Source organism: Peromyscus maniculatus, chromosome 10 (genome assembly GCF_049852395.1).
Source record: "Peromyscus maniculatus bairdii isolate BWxNUB_F1_BW_parent chromosome 10, HU_Pman_BW_mat_3.1, whole genome shotgun sequence".
Lineage (NCBI taxonomy): Eukaryota > Metazoa > Chordata > Mammalia > Rodentia > Cricetidae > Peromyscus > Peromyscus maniculatus.
In genome coordinates, this window is record NC_134861.1 from 58,153,945 (window position 1) to 58,174,903 (window position 20,959).

Genomic DNA, 20,959 nt, shown 5'->3' on the forward strand with positions numbered 1-20,959 from the left:
CAAATGCACAATACAGAACTTGCAATTCCTATTACCTCTCCCTCCTGTGCTATCAAATTCAGAGAATACTCTCCTGTACACTTTTAGCCTAATCCAAACAGTACATCACATTTCTCCTTTGTGTTCACATCTCTCTCTCTCTCTCTCTCTCTCTCTCTCTCTCTCTCTCTCTCTCTCTCTCTCTCTCTCTCTCTCTCCACTCCTCTCTGTGTGTGTGTGCGCGCGCATGTGTTTGCATGCTAGCATATACATAGGAGTGCATCTCACAAACACAGGCACTTAGGAGTGGAGGTGCACCTGTGTTTTGTGTGTTGGAAGTCTGCAGACAACGTGCAAGAATCGATTCTCTCCTTCCACAATATGGTTCCCCGGGATAACCTCGAGTTATCTTTCCCAGCAGCATGCATCATTCTCTGCTGAACCATCTCTTCACCCTACCTGTCACCCTTGCATCAGGAGACCCACAGTAGATGATTCCCATGAAAATAACTCGGTGAGTCTAGTCAGTACAGAGTCTCTAACCCAAAGATTACTGTGTCAGTTCATTTAGCTAAGAACTTCCTTGCGTCAGCTTTTTGAAAAACAACCTGTTTACAATCAGGACCATTGCCTTTTAACATTTAAGTGCCTATTTTGCATTATCAAAACCACAAACTAAAGTGGTCTCTGTGAGAGAATATTTTTGTCCATTTTACACTGTTTTATAGCTACAGCTTAAAGATATATCTTATACTTAATAGCTCCTGAAAAAATGTGTTTTATATATAATAGTAACCACACAAGGAGCAACTTGTTAATTTACTTAGGCTTTACCACTGTACATTCAAAAACTATTTTTAAAATGTAGATTATTTGAAAATAATCGACTTATAAGTGGCCTTATATTTTTCTTAAGTGGCCTTATATTTTTCTTTACCCGTTTCATTAACCTGATTTGTGAGAAATGAAGGGCTCTGAATATCTTGATAGCAATAACACAAGTATGTTACACACAGGTAAGGTAGTGCATGCTTGAATTCTTGGGGCTTGAGGAAATAAGGACAAAGGTTTCAGAGTTCAAGGCCTGCCCATCCTGTGGACTGAATAGTGAGTTCTGTACCACACTGAGTAACACAGCCAGGTCTTAGAAGAAAGAGGAGGGAGGAGAATAAGGGGGTGGGTAGCAGAAAATAATCTTACCTTCTTTTTCTACTCTAAAAACAAAAGTTCTTTGTGTTGTAACAATTTCAAATTTGTTGTCTCCTTGAGCCCGTACTGTGGATATCGCAGTGAGGAGGATTATTCCTTTGGAGTACATCTCCTGTATTAGTTAGAGAAAAAGATGAAGACAAATGAACATGAATTTCTGAAGATCCTGTAAGAATGGTGCAGGATTCACAACTGTTTTTCTCTCATGATTTCTATGTAAAATGTAAAAAGTGACAAGCAAATACACTGATTTTCAATGCTGCAAAAGAAAACTATGAAGTGTCAGAAGCTTTTAAGAGACATGAACTTTTCAATTTTCTGGTCGCCTGGATTTAAAAGGCAGAGCACCAAATAAAATAAAAAAATAACACTAAGAGGCCAGCAATATCCACTTCCTAAGCCCAGAATCACAGTCTCTAAATCGGTCCGCTCACAAAGATTCCACGGTGTTTGCAGGCATCTGCTGGTCACAACAGGAACTGTCAGGGAAGCATCTCGAAATACTGCTGCATTACAGAGAGAGCAAGCACACCAAAGGAGCCTGCCAGATTCACTAATTCACCTTATTCCCCATGGTCTGATGAGGAGAACCTTGATTTCACACCGAGTCACTTTTTTTTTCCCATTCTCTAATGAATAATAGGTAAGAAAAAAAAAAACAGGTATGGTCATTTGTAGCTCTAATCGCCAAATTGGAGAAGCTGAGATGGGAGGTTAGAGGCCACCCTGTGCTACAGGGTAAGACTGTGTCCCTGAAAAAGAGCAAGAAATGAAGAAAGGTGCATCTGCTGTTAGCAATCGGCATTCACACGCATATTATCGTTTTGCTTTCAAGGACATCAAGAGTCTAACCACTTTCTCTCAATCTTCAGTTTGCTTAGAACTCCTGAACCCTTTGGTAGATGACCTCAAATGATTGATGGAAAGTGGAATATTTCTTGGGTCCAGTGTGAGAAAGAAACTTCAGACTCACTATACACTTAAAAACCAGGCAATTTGAGGTCAGAAGTGAATTCAAACTTCAGGACACATAAGTAAAAAGATGCCGAACCTCAGTTCCTTTTAAAGTGTTAACAAGCTTTTCATAAACATGGTGAGGTTTGATCCTGACTTTAAGAAAACTTAACTTTCCCCAAATTGCTAAGTGGAAAGGCAGAATTCTGACAAGACAGATCAAATAAAAATAACAGAAGCTGGAAAATGAGGAATAGATGTCTGCCCGCCCCCCCCCAAAAAAAAAGTAAATAATAAAGAATGCAGAGTTGTCAAGAAATATGAGGCTGTAATACACACATCCCACATCTGAATATCAGAAGTTTTCCCACAGGCTCTCCTTAATGGCTTTTTCTTCTATTCCCTCCCATGGTAGTATCTACATTTGATGGTTTGAGTAGGAAAGTCTTCTTACAAGGTCATGTGTCAAGCACTTGGGACCCCACTGGTAACAATATTGTAGAAGGTGGTAGGAATTTTAAGAAGTACAGCCTAATTGGGGAACATGGGTATCATCACTAGGGTGTGGTTTTTTATTTTAATTTTATTTTATTTAGTTAATATTTTTTCATTTACTTTACATACCAGCCATAGTTTCTCTTTCCTCCTCCCGTCCTGTTCCCTCCCCCCTTCAACTCCCATCTGCCCCCTTCCCCATCCACTCCTCCTCAAAGGAGCAGGTCTCCCATGGGCTTGAAGAAGGTTTAGCACATCAAGTTGAGGTAGAACTGAGCTCCTCCCCCTGTATAAAGGCTGGGCTGGATAATACAGCATGGGGACAGGTCCTGATCTCACTGCTAGGAGCCTTACCAACAGACCAAGCTATATAAGTGTTACACACATGCAGAGATTTTACCCAATAAGTGATGGAAGCAGATGCAGAGATTCATAGCCAAGCACTGGGTTAAGCACTGGGAGTCCTCCTTAAGAAAAGGGGGAGGTATTGTAAGAGCCAGGGGGTAGTCAAGTCATTTGGGAGGAACCCACAGAGACAGCTGACCTGAGCTCCTGGAAGCACATAGAATCTAGACCAACAGTTAAGGAGCTTTCATGGGACTTACGTAGGCCCTCTGCATGTGTGTGACTAGGATATTTTAAAGGTATCTGGCCTTCAGTCCTTTCTTGATTTCTGCTCGTTGGCCACTGTGAAATAGGTTCTGCTACATATGCCTGCCACCATGCTGTTCTGCATTACCTTCGAATCAATGGAACCAAATACTTGGAAACCATGGCCCAAAATAAATCTCATCCCATTTATGCCAAATAGTTTGCCACATAAACACAGCGTCTAAAGTAACATACCATAGAAACTCCAGTTAGGAGCAGAAACTCGTAGTCAAAATAACGGCTTAAGAGAAAGATATGCTAAACCATTCCACCCAGGGAGCATTCCTCCCTTAATAGTCTTCTACCCTTACAGACAGGAGAGGAACAGCTGTCAGCAACACCATGCTCTTCAGGAAAGATGGCCCCCCTCTGACTGTCCCCATACACCTTATCTACCTGGCATCTTCTTTGGTTTCAATAACAATTTCTCCTCCACTCATCTAAACCTCTCATCCCTGAATTGCCAAAATCCTATTCACACTCTAATAACATTCCAAATATATACACATGTATGCTTCCTTTCTTACATCCTCTCATATAGCCAAATATGAACATGCCATTTACATGTGATTTAGGAAAGTAAATGGATAACCTCAACAGGAAGAATATCAGAGGAAAAAATATTCAAGAAATAACTGAGGTTTTTTTCCTTCTTGTTGTTTTTCTTTCTTGTTTTTATCCTTCTTCCTTAAGAAAAGAGATCCCGTCTCACATTTCAGCTACCAACTTTGTGTGAACAAACCTAAAATTGTTCTCTTTCACTTGACCTGCCAACCCTCCTTCCTTCCCTCCCTCCTTCTGTCCCTCCTCATTTATACATTTCACGCAACCAGACTCCAATATTTTGAGTCATCAGTAGTCTGCTTAATTTTGCCTAGGTTCCTCAAATTACAAATTAATTCATCAATAGCTGAAGAAGTATCTGTAAACAGATGATTCTCTTTACAGTGTACAAGAGGATTATTCCACAGCATTTATCCTCACTCCATACTTGTTCACTGAGATATCACTCTTCTGAAAGCTGGAGAGATGGCTCAGTGGATAAGAGCACTGGGTACTCTTCTAGAGGAGCCAGGTTCAATAACTAGCACCTGAATGGTGGTTCCTAACTATCTGCAGCTCCAGTTACAGAGAACTCGATGTCCTCTTTTGGATTCCATGTGTACTGCATGCACGTGTGTGTGTGTGTGTGTGTGTGTGTGTGTGTGTGTGTGTGTGTGTGTGTGTGTGTATGTGTGTGTGTAGTGGGCAAAGCACTCATATACATATAATGAAAAATAAAATAAAAAGATAAAAATAATAAAATATCACTTTTCCAGTCCTTCTCTCTGAAATAGGGTCGAATAGTCCTTGACCCGAGTAGATCCTTTCCACAAACAAACTATGAATTCTCCCTACATCTATAGTGTCAATATGCTCCCATCCCTACCCCTAAATGCCCAATGGTCTTTGCATTTATAGTTAATCCTTCACAGTTCAGCACAAATACACTCTACTCTACTGAATAAATTCTTCCTGCTGGGACTTTTCTTTGGAACCTTGATCCTCATTATGGGAACATGGCCCAGGAATGGAATCAGTTGAAGAGAATTCTGAGTGCTTGTGAGAACACTCCAAGAAAAAAGACAAGAGTCTTACAACCTCAGTTTCCTTGAAACACAGAATTGTCCTTGGAATGTTTTTGTGCTCCCAGGTGTAGTGGGTAGGAGTGAGTTCACTTCAGATTGCTCATTATTGCCTGTTGATGTTATTCAATTAAATGTTTAAACTGTTCTTTATATGCTTCTATGGGAAAACACTTTTTTCCATGTGTGACTTGTCCTTATGGTTGTACACAGCTTGAACTCATTAGAACTTTACTCGAGTGATCTTTCTTAATCCTCAGAGTATATAACTGTCTGAGGCTCTGAATGGCCTTGTTTCTCAGCTCCACTCACTTCTAGAGTACTGACACTCATCAGTGCAAGTACTCCAATTTAACAGCAACTTGTATATATGCTTTGTAATAATTATACATCGGAATTTAGATATGATCTACAGGGTCATGGAATGTGATAATCTGATTAATGATGTCTTCCCATGTAGATGTTAGATCATTCATCTCTTTCCCTTACCAACTTTCTTAGAGTTATTGCTATAGAAATATTTTTGAATGATTGAATCCCATGTCCAATCAATCACAATTATACCAAACTCTGACAGCTCATTTTTAATATTTTTGAAATTTGTTTTTATCACATCTACTGAACCTAAATATTACTATACACCTTCATAATTCATAGTGCCTCATTTATTACCACCCTCTCCTAATTTGCCACCCTCCTTTCAATTTGTTTTCCTTATAGACTTCTTGACACATTTATAGTCCAACTGTCATCTAGCTGGAGAAAATAAAGCAAAGCTTTATGGACACAATACTAAGATGGTTGAAATTTACATGTGGTTTAAATTTTTTAATTTTTTTTTTTACTTTTTTATTTATGTATATGCTTGTGGGCATGTATGTGCAGGTCAGAGCAAAACTTGCTGAAGTTGGTTCTATCCTTCTACTGTGTGGGCCCCAGGAATTGAACTCAGGTCCTCAGACTGGTGTGCAATTACCTTTACCTGGTGAGTCATCCTACAGGTCCTCCTGTAGGTTTCAATGGCTAACAGTAGTTTCAATGGCTAACAATAGCTAAAGAAGTTCAAATAGAAGAAAAGAAAGAATATAATGAAGAGTAAAAATATGGCAGAGAAATGGTACTCAAGTTGCCCAAAGTATGCACCCAAATGTTAATAAAGGTCATTACAAAGAAATACATAATTTGATTGGTTTACCAAAGAAAACTCTGTAAATGAAGGTAAGTTAAAATAAAAATATACGGTCAAATCAAGAGACTATGAAGAAAGAGAATACATCTTCCCACTGCTAGGCAACCTACAGAGGTGGAAGAAGCAGGGCATCTTTATGGATGGCTTCTGAGTGTATCTGTTATACATATGTCATGACTAATGCCAGACAGTGGGAAATTTTAAATATCTAAAAACATTTACACATTGTTACCTAGGTGACCTTCTCCAGAACTTTAGTTTACTAAGAATTATAATAGCTTTGGGGGGAAAAAAACTCCCTAATGAGATAATTAACAGTTTGTTCTGTGCTACCTTTAACCCATCTGTCAATGAAGAAAATCCAAACAGCACTGAGGAGTTAGAAAAAAGAGAAAGAGAGAGAAAAAAACTATATGCCTATAAATAACAATGATATTATGTTTAACAGGTAATGACTTCTGGAAGAGAAATGTAGAAAGCAACAAAGTGATCAAAATGTACTTTGCAAACTGACTACTGTGCCACTTCAACTTCAGGAAGTCAGAGGTTATCTAATTATTCATTTATAACCCACTGTGAGATCTCAGAGTAAAACTGGGGGTTCTTTCTGTAGAGTTGATTTTACATTTTTTTCTTGTAACAACAATATAAAGACAATACGAAGTAAAAATAAAAAATCCTCAATGGATAGTAGGCTCGAAATGCTTGTTTTCCAAAGTGTGAAATGTTATTTAAAGAAATTTTAAAGCATCCCTGGAGGTTGTACCACACAGATATCTAGGTCAGCTCTGTCATTTATCTGCCACTTTCAGACGATGAAACAACCACAGGGCAATTCTTCCCACAGATGAGTGGGAATCAGGGTGAGTTAGATTTACTAGCAGGGGATCAGATATCAAGGCTGTGTGAATGACACTGTTTCTGTAATAAAATGAAGAAGTCCTCTTGGAGGTATCATTGGGCGACACTGAGGAACACAGAAGAAAACCAGAAAATCGGAACCTCTGCACACCACCTCCTGATGCCCAACCATACACTTAGGGGAACGTCGAGGTATTCAATGACTCGGAGGCACCATCCACACAGCTGCGAAACTGCACAGCCAGCCAGAGCACTAGCTGTGATCCGTAAGTGCATGTCTTTTCAGAAGGGCCCCACTACAATCTTTTAAGAAACAACGCTCAAATGGTAGAAGGTTTTGGCAAAATGGAATCAATCATCTGGATTCAAGGGTATGAAATGTTTGGATATATATATATATCTCCACCTGGAGTATTTTTAAAGAATGATGCTTGATTAAATGATTTCTAGGAAATCACATGACTATAAACTTTTAATAATGAATTTTGTGGCATACATATCTGAAATGACAATAGGCTCACTCCACTGCAGGTGTGATGGGCTCTGAGATGATACAGAGGAAACTCGTCCGCTTGGAAAGAAAGTAGAAATTCCTTCTTAAATGGGAGTAGAGAAAATCCTGCCAACAAAGAAGCCAGGCAAGGAAGTCTTCCTCATACCTGAGTACATTTCTTCTGTAGTTCAATAGAAACCACAGAAAAGACCCAGATGGTGAAGGAAACTAGCAATTAGTTTCTCTGACATCATTTTGTCATTTTGGTTATGATTCTAATCTTTAACAGCTATACATTTTCTTTGTGCGTTTTTGTGTTTCATTTTGGCATTTTTTGTCTTACTGTTTTGTTGTTGTTGTTCATTTTAACTTACTTTTGAAAAAGAGAGAATGAACACCAAATTAGGTAGTAAGGGAGGTGTGAGGGATCTGTGAGGAATTGGGAAAGCAGCAAACAAACATGATTCATGTATAGTATGTAAAAAAAATAATAAAGAGAAAAATACTGACAAAAAAAAAAGTTATCTTCAGGTCTAGGGACACTGAATTCCCTGTGTACATCATGGACACGGATGAAACATCAAGATGGTCAAACATATAAACAAACTAGAAATAGCTGATTAGCAAATAATGATGAAAAAAACCTTTGTCCCACTACTTTGCAAACCATGTGGATATTTGTTTAAACAAAGTGGCTACTCTATCTAGGTCACTATCAAAACCAAACCACTTACAGCCTCCTACTGTTCTCAGCATGGCGGCAAGTGTTTGCTGCAGCCCAGGTTATTGTCTGCCTAGGAGTACACATACTCTTCTGCCTTGCAGCAGTGAGAGACACCTCTCCCCAAGCCAAAAATAACACAAATACTATGCAGTATAAACTTTTAATAAGATAACAATGTTAAGTGGGTATATAAATAAAAGAATGTGGTTATGTCTTAAAATTAAAACTTTAAAGATAAAATATAATGAGGAGTAAAAGGGTCTAATTTTAGTAAGTTAAAACACGGTATGTTTATCAGTCTCACCTTTACACTGAGAAAATGGCCAGACAAAAGTCAAAAGGGTGATACAGATGTTACTCATGTAATTTCTAAGTTTAACAGCCGATCACACTGTCCCTCAGTATCTGAGAGGGATTAATTCCAGAAACTCCTCAGACACCAAGACCCACAAACACTCGAGCTCTTAACCAAAATGGTAACATGCATATAAGTTCTACACATCCTCCTGCATTCCTGATCACTTAATTACTTATAATATCTTAATATAGAAAATCTATGTAAACTATTATTTATTGTATCATTTAGAGAATAACAAGAAAAATGATGAACACATTCAATACAGATAGAACATTTTACGTATTTCTGATGCAGAGAAGGTTCAGCCCAAACCCATGCACAAGCTAAGACGCAGGGGGTTGATTATGTACCATGTAACTATATAAGACACAGAATTTGCTATTTTTAACTGTGCATGCTTATAAACATATGTACACATTGAAAAATATAAATACGTACACAGGAAATTTCTTTTACTGTTTTCAGATATAATAACATGGTCCCCACAGATATTTCATCCGATGTCTCCTTAGAAGGACATCCTCAAAGCTTAAGAAGACATTCCTAGAACTCTGCCATGCATTAAGACTCAATTGCCCAAGGAATATCCCTCTGCTACTTTCACCAACAGACAAGATTTTCAGTAGTCTCTACACAACCCTGTTAGCATCATCTCCCACATCTCCCATTCACAAAGCTCATTCACAAAATAACCAGAAAACACTACATGTTTTGTGAAATGGCCAATGCTTTCTCATGGGAGCTTCTTGCATATTTTTTCTGTAAATGATTCCTGTTCTCTCTCATTTCTGCACATGCAAACTTCTTTTCTTCCAAACTCATAGCAAATGGGATTTACCCAAACACTTCTCACTCTCAAAGAATGAGGCAACTCCTCCTTGCTTCTCGATTTTCTATTTATAATGTGATTTATTTACCTCCCTTGATGTTCTACTGGATGAAAGCAACTTTGCATTCACATTTACATTGCTCATAGCATTTCCTACAGTTTATCGATGATCCATAAATAGCTATTAGATATATGAGCTAAGAATTTATTGTACATGTCTATGAAAAGTTAAATTATTAAAGGAGTGATTTTGTCATATTCCAGTTCTTTTCATGTTGATAATCTATTTTCTGTTCTTTAAAATGCTAAACAATTAACTCATATTTCCCAAAGTGCACTCAGCATATGTAAAATAATCTTTGAAGACTGTAAATATACTTACTCTTTCATTGTTGTAGTAAGAAATGCTAAAGCCATCAAATTTCACCCATCTCTTCTGAAACATGCGTTTTCTGTAAAACATATGAAACTGTCATTTTAACAGAAAGCAGATTTGAAATGTATCTGTAATGTCATTATGTTGAGTACATTGCCATTGTTCTGTTAGACAACAGAGGTAACGAGAGGCTACAACAGATCCCAAGTCTAGCTTTCTACCCACAGCACACAGGGAAATGTGTATAACAACATTTTCTAGTTATGCAAAGCATGTACTTGAAAAATAATGTGAACATGGCTACCACACACAGCAGTGAGTGCCACCACTAAACAAGGTGGGTCCATGTACCATCGCTGAACCCACATTCCAGCGAGAAGATAATCCTTCGCTGAACATATGACACAATGCTTCCACCCCTCATTAAGCATATGTATGGATCCTAGTTTGCTTTGATCTTTGGTGAATGAATACAATGTTGCTGAGCTAATAAGGCCTTGTTAATTGAATTTATACATATAAATTATTGGTTGCAAGTAAATATGCTGAAAAATCCTTGCTAAATTAGAGAGCCATTTACAACCTTTTTAAATAGGAGACAGTTGAAAGAGGATCATATAAAAGGCAAATAAAATTTGGACACAAAAATCAAAGACAAAATAAAATAATCCCATTTGACATTTAGACTTTAAAGAAGACTCTTTCTGGCTGAAGAAGCTTTGTTCACACACTTGGTTTCTGTATTACTTTGGTCACCTCTCCCAACACACTCACACACTCAAGCCCATGAGATTTTGAATAACCTCTCCTCTGCACACTTTCGGTCTGTACTGATGCCACCGAAATATCATCTGTTTTTAATAGATACCCAAACTAACTCCTTACTTCAGAAAGTGAAACAGGTCAGCATCAAGCATTTCTCCCTCCCTCCTCCTTTGCAGTTTTTAAACACATTTAAGGAGTTGGTATCACTTCCTGTGGTTTTCAGAAGAGTTAAAGATAGAAAAAGAACTTTCCGGCCCTGGGAGAGTTTTTCTTCTTACTGTTTCCCAGCCAAAGGTCTATTACTTGTGGAAAATATAAAAAGACTCTCACATTAATCATTAACAAATGTATGCATCTGGACAGCCAACCAGTGCTAATAACCAAACAGGAAAAAAATTGAAGTTCACCAGTGTGTACAACAATTTCACATATAAACACTGAATGAATTAATGATTAATAAGAACACGCAGAGACTTAACCTCATAAAACCACTTTGACTACCGGCCTTTTTCCATCTGATCTCCTCATCTATGGGCTCCTTCCTAAAGTTCCTTGGCTTGTTTTATCTCTTCTCTTCTCACAGCAAGGCCCTGCAGAGTTAGTCATCTGGCTTTTCCCTTCCAGCAATGCAAGGATCCCCAGATTCCCGACACTAACACTTGGAAGGAAAGGCAAAAATCAGTCAAGACCCGAGTTCTTTACTCCTTGAATAGCCTGGCCTCTCTGCATCCATTGTTTTCTTCCTCCTTTCTCCCATTCTCACAAGGCTAGCAAATGAGTTTCTTCCTTCTCAGTCCCAACACAGTCCCAACAGTCATTAGGGAACTCGAGAGGTCTGTGGGGAGCCCACCTGCCTTACACTGAAAGAGAATATAAGAGCTCAGTAGAACATGTCATTTTCCATTTTAAAATATAAATAATCAATATCTTTGGGGAAAACAGTACTTAAAGTCCTTTTCCATCCTATCTTTCTTCCCTTACTAATTTTCAGAATTATCCTTAAGGCACCTTCATAAAAATTCCTTCCCTGTTGAACCAGTACAAAGCCAACCAGAGAGTTTTCCTCCCAAAGTGAACTCTATTTTCCCGACAGCAGTGACCGCAATCTCTCTCATGTATTTGTTCACTTACCTCCCAAACCCCACCTCTGCTTTACGGGGACAAAGTCCAAAAATGTCTCACTCTCTACTTATGATTAACTATGAACACTAAGACCCAAGTAAAACCACACACACACACACACACACACACACACACACACACACACACACACACATACACACACACACTAAAATGGTTGAAAGAACAATATGACTAAGCACAGTCCTTTTAAAGCACAGCAGGAAGACAGAAAAAGAAAACATCCACACCCCACTCATATGCAGTCACCTTCCTTTATAAAATAACAGTTGCGGAAGGGCAGCTACATTTCTGAAAACTCAGCGTTAAATCGCAGCCCACATGAGCAGCAAGTGAAAATGCCTCAAGAACTATGTGAATACTCCTTAATTCGGATCATTTAGCTGCAGCTATTTGGACCCATAAGCTTTCATTCTGTTTTTACGTGTGGAGGTTTATAGAGAGTTTGCTTATGTGTGCACATGTGTATGTGTGCATACATATACATGTGTCCAGGCCTGTAAAGTCCAGAAGTCAATCTCAAGTATCTTCCATTGTTCTTCATCTCTCTTTCTCTCTCTCTCTCTGTTTTTTTTTTTTTTTTTGAGACAGGGTCTCTGACTGAGGCAGAATTGACTGTGGGCTATGGAGCCTCTGTGACCTGCCTGTTTTTATTCTCAGATCTGGGCTTACAGATGTGAATGGCCATGTCCAACCTTTCACATGGGTGCTTATGAGTCTCAATGCAAGCTCTTCACAGTCTAAGCCACTTCCCCAGCCTGGATTCTGTCAAAAGCCAGGAGTATCCAACTGTTTGTTTGACCATGTATGCTGTCAGCTACACAATTCAAGCTCCAGCACAATGAATGCCCTTGGGTTACAAACAAAAATAAACCTTTCCTAATTTTAAAGTCAGCTTAGGGTTCTGTGTTGGACTGAATTCACAGCTGACCTCCGCTGCACTGCAGGCCAGCTGCCTGTGTGGGGTGCCAGAGGCATCATGCAAGAGCCTAATGGAACCACTGCCTAGATGCCTCCCAAACAGATCAAGCCAATCAACTGTCTCACCTATTCAGAAGGCCTGATCCAGTTGGGGGCCCATCAGCCTTTGGTTCATAGATCATGTGTTTCCATTCATTTGGTTATTTGTCCCTGTGCTTTATCCAACCTTGGTTTCAACAATTCTCACTCATATAAACCCTCCTCTTTCTCACTAATTAGACTCCCAGCGCTCACCCGGGGCCTAGCCATGGATGTCTGCATCCAGATTCCTCAGTCCTTGGATGGGGTTTATGGCACAACTATTAGGGTGTTTGATCATCCCATCACCAGAGTAGGTCAGTCCCGGCTGTCTCTCGACCATTGCCAGCAGTCTATTGTGGGGGTATCTTTGTGGATTTCTGTGGGCCTCTTTAGCTCTTTGTTTCTTCCTTTTCTCATGTGGTCTTCATTTACCATGGTCTCCTATTCCTTGTTCTCCCTCTCTTTTCTTGATCCAGCTGGGATCTCCTCCTCTCTTTCCCTCGACCCTCGCCGTTCATTGCTCCCACTCATGTCCAGGCTGTTCATGTAGATCTCATCCATTTCTCCGTGTCTTTCTTGGGGTCCCATTTTCCAGGTCCTGGGCTCGTTGCATGAGTTAGCTGTTTGAAACCTGGGACTTATGCAGGGATGCTTGGCTCAATCTGGGAGGAGGGGACTGGATCTGCCTGGACTGAGTCTATCAGGTCGATCTCAGTCCTCCAGGGAGACCTTGATCTGGAGGAGGTGGGAATGGGAGGTGTGCTGGGGGGAAGGGGAGGAGGGCAGGAAGGGAGAGAACAAGGGAATCTGTGGCTATTATGTAGAACTGAATAGTATTGTAAAATAAATAATAATAAAAAATTTAATAATAATAATAATAATAATAATTTTTTAAAAAAAAGAGCCTAATGGAGGAAAATGTGGAGGGCAGCGGGCTGTTGGGGGCAGGCTGAGAGCTCAGTGGCCAGGAGGCTAAGGGCTTTGCTTTGAGGAAAGAAAAAGAAAACTTTAGTCTTATAATAGCCTTAATGTGTGACAGAGTCTCTCAGCAACTATAATCCTCTCAACAGCAGGTAACTACTTCATGTGCTCATCAGTTTTAAATCAAGCTTTTTAAAGACTGCTAAATCTAAGAATATATGGAGTAGAAGTTGTCCTGGTCCTGTACAGAATAGAATGAGAATCATATGGTATGTAAACAAAAGGACACCCTTCTAGAGCAGAAATGGGGGCATTTTGCTATCTTATTACAAAAATGTCACTTCTGTCATGGAGTAAGTCTTTGGGTGCTGACTCTGTGGACCGTTCATTCTCAGTCCTATGACCTCCATCTAGCCCCAGAATCTTCCCTGCTCCTTGGCCTTCCTGTAACACACATTCAGTGCTTAGAAACTTCCACCTGGCTCCTTACATGGCTCATTCCTTTTGTGCTCAAGTTCTCAGCTTAAAAGTCATTCCAGCCAAATGTCAATCTGGCCCATCTCAGGGGTCCTTCACCCTCCTCACTTGTTCTCCTCTTCAATTTACTAATGATAACACTCAGCAAAATATTTAATTACATTTTTTGCATCATTCATTTCCCATATTATATTTGAGATCTTTAAATACAAAATCATTTCAGTTCCATTTGTCCATGGAAATCCAGTGATTACAGGATTCCCTAGTACCCAAAATATACTCATCAAATGTTTACTGAGTAAATGTGTACTGCACACACAAAAAAAAGTATACTCAAATTTGCATTGTATAAACATGACTCACTAAACTTCTATAATTTTATTTTTAATACTAAGGATCAGTTTGATTATATGAACAAAAATCTTTATAAGACTACCCTGTAATTAAAGGGAAAAGAGGAAAGCTTACAGGAAACTCTAAAAGCTCATTATTAAGTCGAAGTAACTACAGGTACAGTTTAGAATTAAGTATTTTCTTTAACCAAAATCTCCCTATACCTCCTGTTTTCATCCTGCAGTAATCACTTTTGGACTTTCTGTTTACATAGATTCAACTATTTAGTTTCCACACATAAATTGACAACTTTGCAATGTTAAGAAGAATAAGTTCTTGGTACCTAACATACAGAGTGGTGATTATAGTTAATGATATATTTTTACACAAAGTTGGATAAAATAATAACTCTGATGTATGTCAAAACTGGATAAAAGATTAGGTCTTAATTGTGTGAGATGACAGACATGTAAATAATTCTTGTTATGGTGAATGGTCCACAATGTATACATGTGCCAAATTGTCCTGTTATGTATATTATGTGTCATGTTTATCAATTATACTTTTAAAAAGCTAGGAAAAATTAAATATGGTTAGTTATATGATATATTTATTGATATTTTTATTTAAAATTAAAATAATCAATATAAGATATATCTCTAAGATGTATGTTAACTTAACATTGAATAATCTACATTGCTGACTAAATGTGTCAATACCCAATGATATATTTTTTGCATGTAAACGTCAATACTGAATTCTAATAATAATATAAGACAAGACAAAATAATAAAAGGAAATTACATCCTCTTTTATACTTTTAGGCTACTTTGTAGTAAATATAAACTTGAATTTAATATCACAATACTACAAACTCAAATGTCAACTAAATAAAAAAGAAAGCTCTTGAGGAGTATTTTACTTCTAAATTCCAATGTAAAATTTTTATTTCTAAATTTAATTTAATTTAATTTAATTATGGCTGGGCATAACAGTGCATAGTAAGTAAATATAGCACTAAGGAGGCTGAGGCAGGAGATTTATCAGTTGGAGGATAGCCTAGTAAGACACACCCCGTTGGTTTTTTTCTTTTTTTATTTTAAGTACTTTAAGGATTTCTGTGTGGTAACATCTGTCCTTTGAACTTCATTTAACAGAGACTAGAGAGATGGCTCAGGGGATGGTATCTGGCCTTCAAGCATGAATACTGGAAGTCAGGTTAACAGCATCCACATAAATGGCACAAGTATGGAAGCTTGCCTGTAATCCTTGCACCGGGAAGTACAGGCAGGAGGATTCCAGAGCAAGATGGATAGATAGAATAGACAAATCACTGATGTCTGGGTTCATGGGAGAAACATTGACTCAATATAATAGAAAGAGTGATCAAGGAAGATTCTCAATGTCAATCCCTGGCCTCCACACAAACTCCCACAAGCATGCATGTGCACCTATACACACATGCAATATACACATGCATTTCACACACACACACACACACACACACACACACACACACACACACAAGCATAACTATGCATTCAACAGCTTAGTTGGCTTCATGGAATTCTAAAATCAATAAAAAGGAATCATGAACAGCAATGCCCTGTTATCAGTGTTCCTGGTGTGATGCAATGCAAGTTAAATCAGACATAATAATGTATTACAGGGAAGAAATATTCAAGTTCCAGTCAGTAACACACATAATGCTTTGTTCCAGGCACTCTGCCAAACCACTTACAAACATTAACACATTTAATCCTCCAAACAACCAAAGGAGAAAAGTAATATTAGCCTTACCTTACAGACTGAGGCACAAAGCCACAGGCTAGTTATGTAATCCCTCCTCATCATGCTACAAATACAGATACTCTCTTCCTGGACTGCTTTCTTAACAGACACCCACAGCAGTCTCCAGGACATCTAACAGTCAAACAGCCCAGCCATGCCAGGAGTTAGTAGTAAGTGATAGCATTTGACCTCCACATGGTTTACACATAAGCTCAATTTTGAAAACTGTTTCAGAGTCCCTTCAGGAATAAAAGTAACACAGACAAGAGGTATATTAGCCTGGGTCTTAGCTTCTTTCATTTTTAGTGTTCTGAAGGGAAACACTTCTTGAAGAAGCCTTTTCAGAATAATTTATAAGGCTTGTGAAGTATCACCAAACAGTTTTCTATAAACTCTTCCCTTGAGCTCTGGTAGGGCAGGTGTTTTGAAGCTTCAATTGCTTTCATAAAAACAGATTCAACTCCTACTGTCAGGTTTTGTCTCAAAATGTAGATCTTAGAAAGCTTTCTTTCAAAACAGTGTAAATACATGCAATTAAATCTCCATTCATGAGGGAGTCACACAGAGGCACTCTCCTCTAAATTCATTCTTAAGGGCAGCAGGGTTTTGGATTTTTTTGTTGCTGTTTGTGGTGGTGGTGGTGGTGGTGGTGGTGGTGGTGGTGGTGGTTTTGTTTCATTGTGTTTTGTTTTGTCTTTGATACATAGTCTCATCATGTAATCTTTTGATACATGGTCTCATCCTATGTGGCTTGCCTGCAACTCACTATGTGGACCAGCCTGGTCTGGAACTTATGAAGATCTACCTCCTTCTGACTCCCAAGAGCTGGGACAAAAGATGTGAGCCACCACACCTGGCTTTGCTTTAATTTCTTTAAAGATTACATATTTAAGTTTTTTTTTAAAAGAGTTTTAACCTAATAAACATGCTAAGCAACAACATTTACAAAATGAGAGGTACCAAACTGTTGCCTTTAAAATCCACAACAGGAATGACCCTGAAGCCATCTGGTCAAATGTATGTCTTCTATTAGTCATGGCATTTATACTCAGAATGCATTTTACATTTACTCTAAATAATATCAAAGGGAAAAAAAGACAACATCAGCATCTGTTGAGGTCATCTGCCTCCTTTGCATAATACTAAAAATACGCACTATCCTCTCTTCGCCACTGCTCTGACACTATGCAGGCTCAGTCTGTCTGGAACACTACAGTCTCGACATCTACATTTTTATTTACCTAATTACTCATCTTAGTTTGCTATTCATGTCTCTAATTCCTCTCTACGAAGCTTTTAAATGACTCAGTATTAAGAATGAAGTAATTTCAACAGAAGTAGATGCAAAATAATTCTCCAGTATTTCTATAAAATGTCAGCAGTTTTCCAAAGTGCATTTCCTCACTTTTAAGCAAATCCAAGCACTAGTTTCTGAGAGTATCTCACCAGATGCTTTGGAAACAAAATAAACACAGACTCCTCTTCAGTCTCAACTTCCAGTTCTTATATTTAAGTCACACTGGAAAAAATAATAGTGTTTAGCAAAATATTCCAAAAACTCAATTAAGTTTTTGAACTTTATTTTTATTGGTATACTATTATGTGTACATATGTATAAGGTAGAAAATGGATGTTTTCATTCGTGTATATATTTCATTAAATAACTCAAGGTGATTAGTGTATCTATTATCTTAGACATTTATCATTTTATGGTGAGTCCCTAAAATTCCTCTCCTCGAGCTATATAATGGATCATTGCTGATTTAATTCACAATGCTGAGACATGGAGCACTAGACCTTACTCCGATCTAAGTGTAACTCTGTACTGCTTAAGTAACCTTGAGCCACCTCTCCTGCTCCCCCTCTGGAAGAGCCACTGTTCTACACTCAGCATCTATGAGATTGACTCTCGATTCCACATCTAATCATGCTGCCCCATTTCACTGCACACAGTGCCTTCCAGGTAGACCCATGTTGTCACAAATGTCATAACTTCATGTGAAGCCCAAGTTGTATGTGTATGTACATGTGTGTAGACACATGTCCACAATTGTATACCCGTGTAGACCAGAGGTCAAAGTCAGGGGGTCTTCCTCAGTTTCATTCCATCTTATTTTTGAAACAGGGTCTCTCACTGACCATGAATTGTTAATCTGACTAGGCTGTCTGGCCAGAAAGCCTCAGGAGCTCTCCTGTCTGTTTTCCTATGCACTGTTGCAATAGGTTCACACCACTGCCACAGCTTTTTATGTGGGTACTGGGACTAAACTCAGGTCCTCAAGTTTGTGCAGTAAACACTACACCAATTGGCACTCTCCCAGCCCCATGAAACCTGAATTTTCATACTAGTAGTTATTGGATAGAATACATGAAAATCTATGTTAAAATCCACATTGCTTTCTGGGTCATCCATATAAGACCCCAACATATACAATGGGGATGAAGTAAGTGCTCAGTGGTTGAGTGTATTGGAGTGTATTGCCTGGTCTTCCAAAGTACCCACATTTAATTCCCAGCACCCACATAGAGGCTAAAAGCTGTCTATAATCCCAGTCCCAGATACTCTAATGGATATAAATAGAAAAAAAATACAGAATACATAGGGTTCTGTTCTTTCCAAGGTTTAGGGCATCCACTGAGGGTCATAGTATCCTCAGTGACTGGAAGAAGGGATACTATATCTCAAAAAAGGGTTATGAAGGGGAAGGCAAGGGACTGACAATGGACCTGGAATATATAAGATCCAGTTTCAAATAAATAGCAGCTTCATTCGAAATAAAAAATATTGATATTATCCTACATAACTCAAACATGAATAGCTTTGATAGTCAAGGATTCAATTAAATTATAGATACAATTTTTAGATAACCATATTAAAAGAATGACAGCAATTGTGTTTATATTGGAAGAGAGGATAGTGATAAAAATAATAAACAGATCTTTCTCAATGTCATACCAAAATTTAACTACTAATAACAAAAAGGCCAAGCACATCAGAACACAGTACTATCAACACACACAGCAGAGGGGACAATGAATGTCAAAACAAGCCACTGAAAAGTTGCTGAGTGACATTTCAGAGTACAGGTAACTGCAACCTGACAGAGGCACTACAGTATGTACATGCGTGTGGAAAAACAATACTATCATTAATTCATTTGTTATGTCTCTGTGTGTCCATTTGAAAATTAGGCTACGGTTGTAACTCAGTGAATCAGCACATGATCAACATGTGCAAAGCCCTGGGTTCAAGAAAACTCAGTGGATTTTCCAGCTCCGAGAAAATTCAATACATAGAGTTCCTAAAGAAACAAATACATGAAAAAGTTGAAGGAGGCCTGTGAGCAAATCGTAGAGAAAGAGGGGTTGCCATGCATTTCTGCCTGTGCATTTGCTTGTTTAGAAAACTTTCTGACTTAAATAATATGCTTTCAGAGCAGTCCGTCAAAGGGACCGCGTGCAGTGGGATGTCTTTCTGTACGCCGTGAATATATGTTGCTCTGACTGTTTGATAAATAAAGCTGCATTGGCCTATGGCAAGGCAGCTTGGAGGCTGGCAGGAAATCCAAGCAGATATATAGGAGAGGAGAGAGAGAGAGAGAGAGAGAGAGACGCCAGCCTTCACCTAAGGAGCAGCAAGATGTCAGCAGACCGGTAATGCCATGGCCATGTATCAACTTATGGATTAATAGGAATGGGTTACGTTATAAGAGCTAGCTAGCAAGAAACTTCAGCCATAGGCTATACAGTTTGTAAATAATATTAAGCCTCTGAGTGATTGTTTTATAAGCAGCTGCAGGGCCACAGGGCTGGGCAGGACTGTTGGGCTGGGTGGGATCAGAGAAACCTTATTGCTATAGCTGGGCTCTCAAAGTTCAAGGTGAACAGATGATTTCTTGGCCTTATGTCTGTCAAGGTAAGAAAATGACTAGGACTCCCTGCCAGTAAAGGGACCAAAGGTCATATGCAATAAAAGCGTTGTGAAGGGAAGGGAACTGAGTTTTACTGAGCACCAATTAAGAGTCAGCTCTAAGGATCCTACACAGCTGATCTTGCTCTTGACCTTACACCAGTATGTGGCAAACACAAGTGTTGAGTCCTATGCAGGTTTGAGTGACATTTTGGAAGAACGGCATCTTGGCAGTTCTAATTCAGCCGGTCTGGCTCCCATGCATGACCTTATGTATTTTTCTGCAGCCAGACCGACTGAATTAGTCAGTTTACTTTAATGGAAACCAAAAGTAATTCTCCCCCCACCCCTGTCAGACTGCAAATAAAGTGTGTTGTTTTCTTGTCATAGCCTTTACAGGTAATAAGTGATTTGTAAAATGCACAGTTGTTCCACTACTATAAAAAGATAATAATAACCAAAGATTTTGATTCAATTCTCGGTTTAACCAAGTAATTGCTACTTAACATTTTGGTCAGAAAAATAAACGTGCCAGATTCCCACAATCGCTTGCCACTACATTACAAGGACATCTGAGATAGCCACATTCCTGCATCGGGGTGGGGACCTGCCCTACGAAAACAGTCCAGGTGACTGGACGTGGGCTGAGAAGTCATTCACAGACAAAGGCATAACATCATGCATTCTAAACTCCCAAGAAATCACAGGCTGGCCTTACCCAAGGCTTGTTTGATCTGGCCTTCCCTTGACATCTGACCTCTGATTTTTGTTTGTTTGTTTTTTTCTTTTTGTTTTACATTTCCCTGTCTAACAGGAAGTCTAATTTCACTGACCACTTCTCCCCACCAGTCCTGGGGCAGTTTCTTTTTCCATCTAT

The 20,959-nt window shown here is 38.8% G+C and overlaps 1 protein-coding gene across 2 annotated transcripts in view; it reads right to left on the reverse strand.

The window, feature by feature from the left end:
* Arap2 (ArfGAP with RhoGAP domain, ankyrin repeat and PH domain 2) overlaps nucleotides 1-20,959 on the reverse strand; it is a 183,066-nt gene that overhangs the window by 120,519 nt on the left and 41,588 nt on the right. For both annotated transcript variants that reach the window (XM_076546320.1, XM_076546321.1), the window contains exons 7-8: nucleotides 9,750-9,819; nucleotides 1,180-1,300 (exon numbers count right to left, since the gene is read on the reverse strand). In XM_076546320.1, coding sequence (XP_076402435.1) covers nucleotides 1,180-1,300; nucleotides 9,750-9,819 — 191 coding nt within the window. The remainder of the gene's footprint in view (nucleotides 1-1,179; nucleotides 1,301-9,749; nucleotides 9,820-20,959) is intronic.